At 36.8% G+C, this 14,272-nt stretch overlaps 1 protein-coding gene across 1 annotated transcript in view; it reads right to left on the bottom strand.

Annotated features, from left to right (window-relative positions):
- FBXL13 (F-box and leucine rich repeat protein 13) overlaps positions 1 to 14,272 on the bottom strand; it is a 212,442-nt gene that overhangs the window by 178,568 nt on the left and 19,602 nt on the right. Inside the window, exons 2-3 of the mRNA XM_043967586.1 lie at positions 3,509 to 3,604; positions 1,671 to 1,806 (exon numbers count right to left, since the gene is read on the bottom strand). Of these exons, the coding sequence (XP_043823521.1) occupies positions 1,671 to 1,806; positions 3,509 to 3,604 (232 nt within the window). The remainder of the gene's footprint in view (positions 1 to 1,670; positions 1,807 to 3,508; positions 3,605 to 14,272) is intronic.

The raw sequence follows: 14,272 nt of genomic DNA, 5'->3' as shown, positions 1-14,272 counted from the left end.
GCATGAAGAAAGGTAAGTATAAGAAGAAAGAAAAGGTAGAAAGGAGCCAGACTGTGAAGGACTTTAAATGCCAAATAGAGGATTGTATTGTATTGTATTGTATTGTACTGTACCCTGGAGCCGCTGGATTTTATCAAGTAGGGAAGTGATACAGTCAGACCTGTGCTTTAGAAAAATCCCTCTGGCAGCTAATGGAGCATGTCCTGGAATATGGAGAGACTTGAAACAGGAAGAGCATCCACAAGGCTACTGTCCACGTATGAGGTAAGGAAGGCCTGTACCAGAGTCATAGCTGTGTGAGAGGAGAAATGCGGACATGAAAGACTTTAAGATGAAGATGATAAGAGAAGAAAAAGTTCATGTTGCATGGCCTCAATTTTCTCAGTAAACTAAGGAGGGGGAAGAGAGACAGACACAGAGAGAGACAGAGAGAAGTAATGGGAGGAAGGGAGAGAGAGATGAAGGGAAAATGTGGAAGGAGAGAGAACATTTGGCAAATCTTTTGTGGGAAGTGTGATAGAGAATCAATTAGGGAAGGATAAAAGAACTACCCTTGCTATGCAGTAAAAGCCTCTTTAAAATTTGATAACGTGGGACAGCTAGGTGGCGCAGTGGATAAAGCACCGGTCCTGGATTCAGGAGGACCTGAGTTCAAATCCGGTCTCAGACACTTGACACTCGCTGTGTGACCTTGGGCAAGTCACTTAACCCTCATTGCCCCGCACACCCCCCAAAAAAATTGATAACAGGAATTAAGTAACAGTCCATTATTTGAAAACATATTTTAATCAATTAATCAATTCAATTAGAACCGACAAGCTAACCCTTTGCCACGTGTGCTTTCTAAGCTTGAGCCCACTTTTCCCTGGCCTTTGTATACATTTGAAGAAGAGTGTCAGACTTTTGAGCAGATGTTTTGAACCAGCTGTTCTCATGGTACCACCTTTGTAAATATCCTTTCCTAAGAGCTACTTAAGGCTGACTGACTAAATGATTCCCAGCTGAATTAGCTAACTATAGTAAAAATAGAGAAGGAGGGATGTGAAGCCAGAGCAAGGATAATGAAATCCCCTACTAAAAAAGGAGGAAATGGAGAAAGGAAGATGGTGAGCCATGCACTGAACTGTGTAAGCCTAGAACTTTCTGATTCAAAACCAATTCTCAATTCAAATTTCTCATTAAGCAAAAAGAAACCTCACTTTGTAGAAAGAGATTCATAGGGACACTCATTGATTCCATATTGATATCTTCAGCCTCTCCTTTTCCTTTCCTAACCCTTCATATTCATAGCTGGCTCTCAGAGTAGGCTGGGAGGAGTGTTTTGTACATGATGGGCACTTAATAAATATCTGTTAATAAACTGAATTGTCTTAAACTGAACAGAAAATGCGAAGATCCAATGGCAAACATAATCCAGAAAGAAAATGAAAAAAGATATAGAAAACCTGGAGGAAAGTCCAAAGGGCTAGCTGTATGGTTCAGTGGATTTATAACTCCTAGCTCACCAAAGTTCATTGAGAACTGACTATACTAAAAGCATTAATAGCAGTAGTAATTATCATCCCCACAGTCCAAGAGTAGAAATAAAGTTTCCATTTCATTAATATGTTTCCTTATACTGATGAATAAGGAAAAAAGAAACAAATATTTGAAAAAAGGAAAATACTTACTGATGAATGTAAAGGGAGACCACTGAAGAGAAGAACATCCATGGAAATCCAGACGTAACACATTAGGTCGCCATCTTTGTAATATTTGTCCTATATATCTGTCATTGACTATTTGGCACACTAAAGAAAAATTGATCTAAAAAGATCAAGCCCAGAATATTAACAAAATGGCTTGTTTCATAGGAAAATAATAAACTACTAAATATCATGTATATTCTACACTGCTTACAACTACAAGAAGCACCACAAGTGTTTTCATACTCTATTTGGTGGGATACATGAAATTCAGAAAGCAAGTCTAATTTGTCATGAAATCCTAAGCTGAAGCCCTGTATTGGATATTTAAGTCTTGAAACCAAAACAGCAAGGTAATTCTATTATTTATGTAGGATAATAAATAACCATCAGTGCATTTCATTTCAGTAACTACAACACCTATTTAATTTTCTAATGTTCTATTTTTCGTATACAAAGATGAGACTACTACTAACCTACCATCAGCAGTGATGGGCCAGCCACCTTTAATACATATAACAGTCTTGTTGGGGGAGGGGTGCAGGGAGAGAAGGTTGACACTCACAATTTATTTTAATAAGAGGAAGTGTGTTGAACATTATTGACATTATGAGTTTGGTATCACATTTTAATGTCTAATGATCTTTATTGTTTTTCCAAGAAGATTCATTCACAAGTCATTCAGAGTTTGAGAGTATATATAATGATCTGTGCCTCCCTACTTTTATGAAACTCCCCAAGAATTCCATTCAAGTCAATCTTTGATCTCCCACTCTCATAATCAAAATAGCATGTACTTTGTACTATTGCCCCAAGTGAGTTGGTGGATCCAGCATGATCCATCCATATGTGTCATCTATCCCACTTATGACAAATGAAACACATTTGAAAGATGGCTAGCAAGGGTCAAAAATATAACTTGTGACTGCAGAACAGAAACTGTCATACATAGATATCAAAACAAGCCCAAAGACTGTACTAAGGGCCATGTTCAAACTAATTAACATGTCTCCTATATTTTGCCTTCTAAAACAATATTTAGCTTTTTTCTCATGGGGTATTTAACATCTTTCCTGTCATGAATACCTTTGGCAATATGGTGAACCCTATGAATCCCTTCTCAGAACAAAATTTTTAAATGAAAAAAATATATAAGATTAAAAGGGAAATAACTGTGTTGAAATGGTTATAAAAATATGTATACATTTTTTAAAACACAAGTTCATGGACCCCAGGTTAAGAACTCCTTAATTAGAGATAATAATAATGCATACAGGATAACAGAGAAGGGAGATCACTTTTGATTTATCTTTTCATTTAAGAATGTGTATGGGGGCAGCTAGATGGCGCAGTGGATAAAGCACCGGCCCTGGATTCAGGAGTACCTGAATTCAAATCTGGCCTCAGACACTTGACACTTACTAGCTGTGTGACCTTGGGCAAGTCACTTAACCCCCATTGCCCCACAAAATTAAAAAAAAAAAAAAAGAATGTGTATGAATGAAAGAAATACTAAGGTACCTGCTATCTATGGTCTACATAGTGAACAACAAGATAATCCCCTTAGTAAGAAAGTTCCTATTGGGGTGAATTTTTATATCAGTAAGATAACCACCCCAAGTATTGCCGACACCTTCCAACCACAACTCCTTCTGGGATTATACAACCAAAATAATATGGAAATGCTGGGGCCCAAATGCTAGAAAATACATGAGAATCTATTCTTATTTGCTTACAAAAATTTTGGAGAACTGCCTTATATAGTAATTTGTTATCCTTTTGAAGACAGAAATAAAATGTCATTTGAAATTGGTTATACTTACATCATTCCACAATGATCTTAAATGTGTCATGGATCTCCAGGCATTGTTGACTTGAGCACAGTTTGCCCGATCAATGATACTTAGGGGTTGGAAAATCTAAAGAACAGAAATATGAGAACAGAAAATATAGAATTTGGAAGATGCCATTTTCTATTTTCCTCTTGTTATTAATAGGATCATATGACACCTGACATATCTAATGATCTTTTCTCCAGTGCCCTTGGGCCCTTTTCAGACATTTCATTCAGAGGATATCTCTATAAAGCATTTTATGGAAAAAGAAATTTCTGCTGTTAAGTACTATTAAGTACTATTATTTGTAGCACTAATTTTTCCTATATGTGCCATAGTTTTATAACCCAATGTTGAGGGGGTTTATATTTAATTTGCATTTGTTCCCCAAGGTTATTTATGTACTGTGGACCCTCATCTCTGAACAACTGAAATGTCACTGCAGACTAAGACCACAAAAACCCAATAAATGACAATTAGATGGGGAGGTGATAATATAAGAAGTAACTATTGAGAAGACATATAGTAACCGATGGACCAGAAGCAAGACACCAGACAAAGGAGTTTTACTTTGAAATAAGATCAGGATAGAATGATATTCACTTTAGGCCACAGGTGATAACTTGAAATGGATGGAGAAAACCATTCCACCACAGAGGGTAAGATAATTAACTTCATGGGGTAAAATTCCTAGAGTATAGCCTAGGACAGAAAATAAACTGATCGGGAACAGCTAGGTGGTGCAGTGGATAAAGCACCAGCCCTGGATTCAGGAGGACCTGAGTTCAAATCCAGATGCTTGACACTTACTAGCTGTGTGACCCTGGGCAAGTCACTTATCTCATTGCCCCACAAAAAATTAAAATAAAATAAAATAAAATAAATTGATCCAGGTCTCTTTTATGTTGAATGATCTTTGAATCAATGCTGAACTTGGAGATGCTGGGTTTACCACTACTTGGATATTGAGAAAACAATACCCAGAAACCAGATTCATTGAATGCTAACATATTCTCAGTAGAAACCCATGTTGTGAATGTCAAAGCCAGGTCCAGTTGCGTCCTTTCAAGAGCCCTAATAAGGTACATCTGACTTGTTGCTGCCTCTTTGAACATTTCTTATCCACTTCTTTCAACTATTCAACTTCTTTTTTAAAATTTTTTTTAAATTTTACATATAAGGTATTTTATTTTTTCCGTTACATGTAAAGATAGTTCTCAACTTTTGTTTATACAAGCTTTACAATTTCAGATTTTTCTCCCTCCCTCCCCTCCTTCCACCCTCCCCTAGATAGCAGGTAATCTGATATAGGTTATGTCTATATATCTATATACATATACATATACACATAATAACATTAATCCTATTTCTGCATTAGTCCTGTTATAAGAGAAAAAATCAGAGCAATGATGAAAAACCTCAAAATAGAAAAAAAAACCAACAGCACCAAAAACAAAAGAAATAGTATGGTTCATTCAGCATCTATACTCCACAGTTCTTTTTTTATTTTTTCTTGGATTTGGAGATCCTCTTCTATCATGAGTTCCCTGGAACTCTACTGTGCCATTGCATTGGTGAGAATATAGTCCATCACAGTAGATCAACACTCAATGTTGACGATACTGTGTACAATGTTCTTCTGGTTTTGCTCATCTCACTCATCATCAGCTCACGTAAGACCCTCCAGGTTTCTCTGAACTCCTCCTGCTCATCATTTCTTACAGCACAATAGTATTCCATTGTATTCATATACCACAACTTGTCCAGCCATTCCCCAATTGATGGACACCCCCTCAACTTTCAATTCCTTGCTACCACGTAAAGAGCAGCTATAAATATTTTTGTACATGTGGGTCCCTTTCCCCTTTCCATGATTTCTTTAGGGAAAAGACCTAAAAGTGGTATTGCTGGGTCAAAGGGTATGCACAGCTTTATCGCCCTTTGGGCATATCAATTATTCAACTTCTAAAATACAATTTTGCAGACTTTTGATAAAAACGGTTGAGTCAGTATTATGTTTTAAATCTAGCTTCCCTATGTCATTTTTTGAAAAGAGGAAAAAGGAAAGAATTCCTTAGAAGCAAAACCTCAGAGAAAAAAAAAGATAAAGACTGAAGAAAAGAGGAAGCCAAAAGCAAACGAAAAAGAGGATTAATGATCATAATTCAGTAATAATTACTGGACCCACATAAATGAGAATTGAACTGTTTTAAGATTCTCCCAAGTAGTTCAGGAACTCAATAAAATAATGAAAGGAAAATATAAGGACTGAAACTAGAAACCTTTAAAAAATTTAAAGACAAGAAAATTGGTTATTTGGAACAAGTGGAAAAGCTTAGTAAAGCAGCAGACACTGAAAAAGAGAATGGCAGAACTCGAATTTTTAAAAATGCAGAAATGGAAAAAATATCAGGAAAAAATTAAAATACTGTGAAATTGGAAGATGCATGAGCTCACTGCTCAAAAAACAACCCAAATAACCTTAAAGATAGAGCTAAATGAGGCATTCTGAAACATATCCCTGGGGAGGGAAGCCCAAATACTATAATTCATGAAATCACACAAGAATAGCCTAGAAGTACTGGAGACAGGGGACAAAATGTAAATTGAATTTAATAAATGCTTGTTAATTAAAATTGATAGAATTCCCAGGTCTGAATTAGCAAAAAACCCCAGCTTTAATTTATCCAGAAATATAGTTATCAAATTCCAGAGCATCATTAACAAAGAAAATATCTTACAATAAGACAGGAAAAGAAAGTTCATTTCTATATTACAGTAATAACAGTTGAAATTGTATAGACAAACTTGTAGATGATGATAAATGAAAGAAATGGAATTTTTATATACAAAAAATAAAGGAAACTTCCACCACTAAATAACATTCCACAGCAATTAGCATACTCCTAAATTATAAAAAATGGTTCTTCAATATGATCAATGACTTCAAATTATTTCTCCTAAGAATGAAACTCAACAAACATTTATTATAGGCTTACAATATATTTTCTAGGTATTACACTAAGCAGCTAGGTGGCATTTGTATATGTGTGTGTGTGTGTGAAATTTATTAAAAGGAGGTAATTTGGATTGGATTGTTTCAAGTAAAACAAGAGGCATGTACCTACTGATGTTTTTTTAAAATGTTAGACAGTGAAACTTGATGTTACTAAGTTATAGGATGTATTAAAAAAAACCCAGAATTCAACAATTTGCTATATACAAGAAGTGGGCTTAAAACAAAGATACGTGGAGAGTAAGAGTGAAGAACTAGAATGAAATTTATTTTGCTTCAAATGAATTTTTTAAAGTAGTGGTTGCAACCGTGATTTTGGACAAGGCAACATTAAAGAAATATAATTTCAAGATATGTTGCATTATCTTTAAGGATATCATAGACAATGAAATAATAGAAATATAAAATATATGAGTGTACCAAATAGATTTGAAGGAAAGGCTAACTGAAGTGCAAAAAGATGTAAAGTAAGACAATAATTGTAGGTGACCAGCATTCCTCTTTCAGAAACTGACAAATCTAACAAAAAAAGAAAGAAGAATATTATGGATCTAAATAGTAGGTTAGAAAAATGAGATTTGATAAACTGATAGCAAATATTGAATGGGAACCTTACATAAAATATGTATTGATCTATATCACCAATGCATTGATAAAAATTGGTCATATGTTACAGCATGCAATTTTATGAGTAGAAGAATAAATATTTAAAACATGCTTTAAAAACCTGACTATAATGCAATAAAAATTATAATAAATAAAGGAACAGCTAGGTGATACAGTAGATAGAGTGCTAGGCCTGGATTAAAGAAAACTCATCTTCCCAAGTTCAAATCTGGCCTCAGACACTTACCAGCTGTGTGACCCTGGGCAAGTCCTCATCTGTAAAATGAGCTGGAGAAGGAAACAGCAAACCACTCAAGTATCTTTTTTTTTTTTTTTTTGGTGAGGCAATTGGGGTTAAGTGACTTACCCAGGGTCACACAGCTAGTAAGTGTTAAGTGTCTGAGGTCATATTTGACCTCAGGTCCTCCTGAATCCAGGGCCGGTGCTCTATCCACTGCGTCACCTAGCTGCCCCACCACTCAAGTATCTTTGCCAAGAAAACCCCAACAGTGGTCACAAAGAATGAGATACAAGCAAAAAAACAATTCAACAGTGAAGCTAGGTGGCGCAGTGGATCCTACTTGCCTCTGGAGGGGAAAATGAAGAGAAATGTCACTGAACAAAAGCTTCCCCAAGAAACCTTGGTGGAAGAATGGTGATGGAGTAAGAAATGAGGTGGGTTTTACTCATCAGTCCCCACTGTTTCTGGCCCCCAGGAAACTCTCTCCTCAGTCACCTGCCAGAGTTTATTCAGCACCTCACTTCTGTGCCTGATCACTGTTCACTTTCATTCACTGCTTTTGATGGCAGCAGGGTCAGCACAGCCTTGCCTTCCAACAGAAGCATATATCCAGGCAGGGTCACATTTCCTCTTTCTTGTTTTCTTTTTGCTTCTCCACCTGCCCTCTTTTAAAAGGAATTCCCTTATGGCAAAACAAACAAAACACGACCTAGAAACTTGTGGAAACTTAAAAATATGTAGACACAGGCACTTCTACCCCACCAACCTTGCATGGTAAGATCTCTGTGGGAGGAGTCACAGTAATCTCAGGCCACTGATTATCTTTCTATTCTTTTAAAACAGATTTTCTTTCAGAGATACAAATTTTCCTCAAAAAACTTCTGTAATTACTAGGGCCTTGAAGTTAGGGTCCAGAAACCTTCTTCTCAGATCACAGGGGTACAAACAAGCATTTGCATCTCATAATGTGCCTTTATCCAAAACCACTATTAATGGCTGTTGAAGGAGGCTAGGAGACTCCTCGAAAGACATGGTTATGACCTTATCTCATGAGAAAAAAAAAGACTTAATGAAAACTTCCTTTTTATAGGCCAGCACAAATGAGTAACTCCTTCCAAAACATTGGGATTGAACCATATCTGCCAGCATCAGTAAAGTTTATCCTCCAGGGGGTGCCATGGGACATTTCTATGCTTTGATAGAGATTCACCAGCCTATAAACTCAAGTTGTTCCTGTCAATCCCTTGATCAACCTTATATTGTAGCACAGGGACATTGAAATATATACAACCAAGTTTGGAAACAAAGAATGGATATAAAACTCCTGATGACTTTTTGGTCAGTTGTCTCTTCCTCTTAGTAGTCATGGCAAATGTTTATCATCAAAGAATTAAAATAGGCCATTGGTAGGATATATTTCAATATAATAGAGACCGGCACGTGTGCACAGTGTCTCTGATGGCATCTGTCTGTCAAGGCTAATATGTGGCCTGAGATCATTGGGCTATTTATCCCAATGGAAAAAGTCCACTGTCTTACCAAACACTACCCACAAATGAGTCTAAGAGATCCACCAAGAACACAGCCAAAGAGAAAATGGCCAAAGAATATGGCTGAGACCAACTAAAGCTTTTATGAAGGCACTCTCAATTGAAGGCCAATTAAAAAAGGCTTCTCATAACCATTTGGTTAACAGACCAGAACCAGGTACAGAATGTCTACATGTGTGCATGTGTCTCTAACATACTTCCATTACATGTTATCATGATTCTCCCAGAAGCAAGCTCCAGGAGATGGTATCAGAGGCACTTTGCACAAGTGCCAATTTCCTTCTCTCCACATGTAGGGTGCTGGTCAGTCACAAGTACCTAAAATTGGGCAAAAACACAATTGGTGGGAACTCAAGCCAATAGCATTAGAGGAAAAACCTTCCCAAGCTTCTCAGGGAACATTGAGGAGTAAACATAGTTTGCCTGGCTCTGGGAGAGTAAGACAGAGCATATTTGTGGGCTTCATCTGGGATAAAAATGGGCCCTTTCAATTTGTGGGGATGCCTGGAGGGATTTTCCACCCAGGATTTTCAATTTTGTATACTCTAGTTTGTGGGATCCTAGAGAAATTGGCAAAAAAACAAAACAAAAGCCACCTTTTTTTTTAGGCTGTGATTAAACAGTCTGTTTTTTCAGTGTGAGTTTCCATTGTAAGTCTGTTTTGAAATTAATTCTTGCAGAATTACATTTGTTAAATGGTTCAGTGCTGTTATTTGATATATTATTGAATCCACAAGCATTGATTTTATAACCAATATGAAAAGCATAAATGTGGGGCAGCTAGGTGGTGCAGTGGATAAAGCACCAGCCCTGAATTCAGGAGGACCTGAGTTCAAATGTGGCCTCAGACACTTGACACTTACTAGCTGTGTGATGCTAGGCAAGTCACTTAACCCTCATTGCCCCACAAAAAAAAAGAATAGATCTTATAACACTAGAGCATATGATTAGTTGAGAAATTTAATTTTTATTTTTGAGTTGAAACAAACCTAAACTATGCCTTATCGTATTTTATAATTTTTTAAGTCCATACGGTAAGGTTTATTTGTGTGCCTAAAAATATCAAGTAATCCACCCTTAGTGCTTAATTCTTTTTATTGGGCACTTTATTTTCAGGCCTTCTTTGGCCTTGTGTGATCTTCTTCTCTATCATCTATAAACTTAGTTTTCCTGTTATTCGGTGTTTGAAATTCCAATAGCATTGCCTTTGCATCAGCAAGGATCCATTGAGGGAAATTTCAAGTGTCTTTTGAAATAAGAAATCAAAAAGAAATTTTTCTGATCCTCTGAGTGGGTTGTCTATGATGTAGGTACTCAAAATCTCATTGTGCAACGAATGAGCAGTTCCATTTAGGTAGTCCAACTGAACAGCAGATGGGCCAAGAATTGAACATGAGGAGAATGGGCATATATATGTTTGTTTTGGTTTTGGTTTTGGTTTTTCTGTGAGGCAATGAGGGTTAAGTGACTTGCCCAGGGTCACGCAGCTAGTAAGTGTCAAGTGTCTGAGGCTGGATTTGAATTCGGGTCCTCCTGAATCCAAGGCCAATGCTTTAACCACTGTGCCACCTAGCTGCCCCAGAGTGGGCATATATCTGTAAATGAAACAGGTTGGACTATATGTCTTATGAGGTCCATTCCAGCTCTAAAATCTGATGATCCTAAACTCCTCTGTTTGGCTTTTAATGCCATTCTTAATCTGTACCCCGTATTATTAACCAAATCCCTTTTTCTATTAGAACCAAGAAGCTATTTTCTACTTTTTTCTTGTCAGAGCAGTTCCTTCATTGGACTGGAATTATAACTACTAGTCATTAAATAAATATTTATTGAGCACCTAATAATTCAATTGATTTCAACAAACACTTAAACTTAAGTATCTGCTATGCCTGGGCAGCTAGGTGGCAAAGTAGATAAAGCACCGGCCATGGATTCAGGAGGACCCGAGTTCAAATCTGGCCTCAGACACTTGACACTTACTAGCTGTGTGACCTTGGGCAAGTCACTTAACCCTCATTGCCCTGCAAAAAAAAAAGTATCTATTATGCCCAAGATATCATGTTAGGCCCTGGAGTTACAAGATAAAATAAGATGCAGTCTCAACCCTCAAGAAACTTACAATCTAATTAGGGAAGGGTGTTAAGACAATCACATAATAGTTCAGAAGTGAAAATGTAAAGGAGAAATTCACTCTATGCAAAATTTGAGGGGAGAGAGTGGATTTTCATATAGGGTCATGGAACCTGCCTTGAGCATTACAGGGAGGGAGGGATTTCAACAAATAAAGATGGTAGATGGGAAGGCATGCCATTTAAGGCATGGGTAAAGCATTAGCAAAAGCACAGATACAGGATGTGGAATGAGACTGGAGTTTATTGGGTAGTCTGGTTTAGCTGGATTTCAGGGAACATGCAAGGAAGTAGTATGAGATCAATGGAAAGATATAATAGGGCATGATTGTGTTTATTCTTTATTCAGTAAGCACTGGGGAACTATGCAAAGCTCTGAATAGATAAGTAATTCACAGAAGTGCATTAGAAGAGTTAGACAGCAGAGGAACAGCATTCAAGAAGAACAATTAGGAGGAGATTTCAAGAATCTGGGCAAAAGTAGATGCATTATAGTGGTTGCGGTAGGAGTAGAAAGGAAAGGGAAAATGCAAGAGATATTGGGAAGGTAGAATTAACAATACTCAGTAGCTGATTGAATATGGAGAATATGGAGAAGACAAGGAAAAGATGACTACAAGGTTACTAAGGAGGATAAAGGTTCCATCACCAAAAATGGGGAAACCACAAAGGTGCAGGTCTGAAGTAGACACGTTGAATTTGAGGTACTGATAAAAATTTCTGGGTGAAGATATCATTCATTCAGCTAGAAATAAAGGACTGGCACTTTAGGAAAAGAGACAGTAACTACAGATTTATCTACTTGGAGGCAGTAACCAAAGTCATGATAAATACATAAGATTGCCAAGAGGAAGAGTATAGATGTTAGAAACAAATGTGAAGGAAAAACAACACAGCTTTAGTGCATAGCCCACGTGTCAGAAATGAATTTCAGAAGTTCCACTTTTCCTTGGCTGGGAAACATGGAGAGGATAATCAATATACAAGGTCCTGATGGAGACAAGGAGATGGAATCAAAGGCATAGGTAGAGATGTTAACTTTGACAAACAAGAGGACCAATTCATCATTTCAGATAAGAAAGAATAGGTTCAAGCTAAGTAGAGGAGAGCTGAGGGAACGTCTTGATATTCATGAAAGGAAATATATTCAGAGTAAACCTCTCACAAATCATCTTAAAAACAATCTGAGAGGCAGCTAGGTGGTTCAGTGGATAAAGCACTGGCCCTGGATTTAGGAGGACCTGAGTTCAAATCCAACCTCAGACATTTGAAACTTACTAGGTGTGTGACCCTGGGTAAGTCACTTAACCCTCATTGCCCCGAAAGACAAAAACAAAAACAAAACAATCTGACATGAATGTGATTTTGATTTTTTACTTCATTTGTCTTTTTGTTGACCCTAGTTGCCAAGATGTACAGTTCAGCCAACATACAAAATAGTTCCTTGACCCAGTGATAAGATTTTAAAATACTGCCTTATCTGAAGTCTGCATGACAGATTACTGGATCTGAAATAGCCTTCTGCATTTGCGCAGGAAGGTCACACTGACCCTTAAGGTTATCAAAACATAGACTTTGACAGGATCTTCAGTTTATAAGAAAGCTCAAACAGTTTAATCAAATGACTCTGAACCATCTGCTTCTACTGCATAACAATGGTACTAGTGTTAATGGGCGATATAGGCTTGTTTCCAAGTAAGAAAGTGAGTCATTAGAGCTATGAAAACTGTTGATTGTTTTCATGTCCAAAAAAATTATAAAACATTTTTACTGAAAAAGAAAACTATAGTTTTATTTAATGAAAGATATACTTGACAGTACTTTTAATACTAAAAAAACAACCGATTTAAAACTATAAGATAGCTATGTTATTTAGGCTTTCCGAATCTATCAACATAAGGCTTTTCTGTTATACTTCTTGCCAAACTAGATGGGGGGAAAAATACATTTTCAAGAAACTCCTAATCTTTGCCAACTCTCCCACTTACTCAAAAAATTTGGCCTGCGGTTTGAATGATAGATGTATGAGCCCTACCATCTGCTTACTGAGAAGTCTGAAACTGACATATTGCCTAATGGGTATAAGGTACCCAAGGAACATGGTTGTAAAACAGTACACTGACTTGTTTTCATGAGCTGATGTAATTGAACCTTTTTTAAAAATGCCATAAAATAAGCCTGAAATTTATATGTTTTCCAAGCAAGTCAGATCCAACCGTAACCAGTTGTAAGCTGCTGTTTCCAATTATTTCTTCAAAACTTAAAACATAAATGTAGAAACCTCAGTTTATCCTAAAACTAACATTTCCAAAGACCTAAAAAAAGTATAGGTATAATTCAAGTAATATTTAAATGTAATATTGCTATTTTCAAAAATTCTAAAGAATTAGCAAAAATGGGAAATGGGAAAGTGTTAAGAAAGTCAAGTATTAAGCAAAATGTTTATGAACCTCTTCAATTATCAATCAAAAATAAGTTTAAATTTGTTTGTTTGGTTGGTTTTGGTTTTTTTTTTTTTGGTGAGGCAATTGGGGTTAAGTGACTTGCCTAGGGTCACACAGCTAGTAAGTGTAAGTGACTGAATTCGGATTTGAACTCAGGTCCTCCTGACTCCAGGGCCGGTGCTCTATCCACTGCGCCACCTAGCTGCCCCTTTTGTTTTTGGTTTTGGTTTGGGGTTTTTTTGGTGAATAAGTTTAAATTTTTAAGGCTAAATAATTATGTACAATGGAAGCTTGTTCATTCAACATCTAGTTCACTTCAGCCAGTATACATGCCAAAAAATAATTAATATCCACTGGAAGATCTGTCAAAAGTCACATAGATATGACACATAATTGTATTTTTTAGTCTTGAAGCTAAAACTGAGATTGAAATGAGACACACATGGCTCAACAAGTCCAGAAACATATTCTCCTTCCTTTGATCTCATTATAAAATTCCTCCTTTCCGATCTCTCATCAGCAATATTTCATTTTAGAATCATCCCAGTGTCACATATTCTCAGAGCTGAAAGGGGCCTCAGTTGCCATCTAATTCAGCCCACACCTGACCCCAAATCCCTTCTACAACATGCTTCCAAGGGGTTATGCATACTTTTCTTGAAGGCCTCTAAAAAGGGTAAACCTTCTACCTCCAAAAGAAGCCTGCTCTACTTTTCAAACATTTGCCTATTTGCAACTTGCACTCATCACTCCTATTTCTAAGCAA

The sequence above is a fragment of the Dromiciops gliroides genome, chromosome 5 (genome assembly GCF_019393635.1).
Source record: "Dromiciops gliroides isolate mDroGli1 chromosome 5, mDroGli1.pri, whole genome shotgun sequence".
NCBI lineage: Eukaryota > Metazoa > Chordata > Mammalia > Microbiotheria > Microbiotheriidae > Dromiciops > Dromiciops gliroides.
The sequence above is the reverse complement of the archived record's forward strand: the minus strand, read 5'-3'. Positions and strand labels throughout refer to the sequence as shown.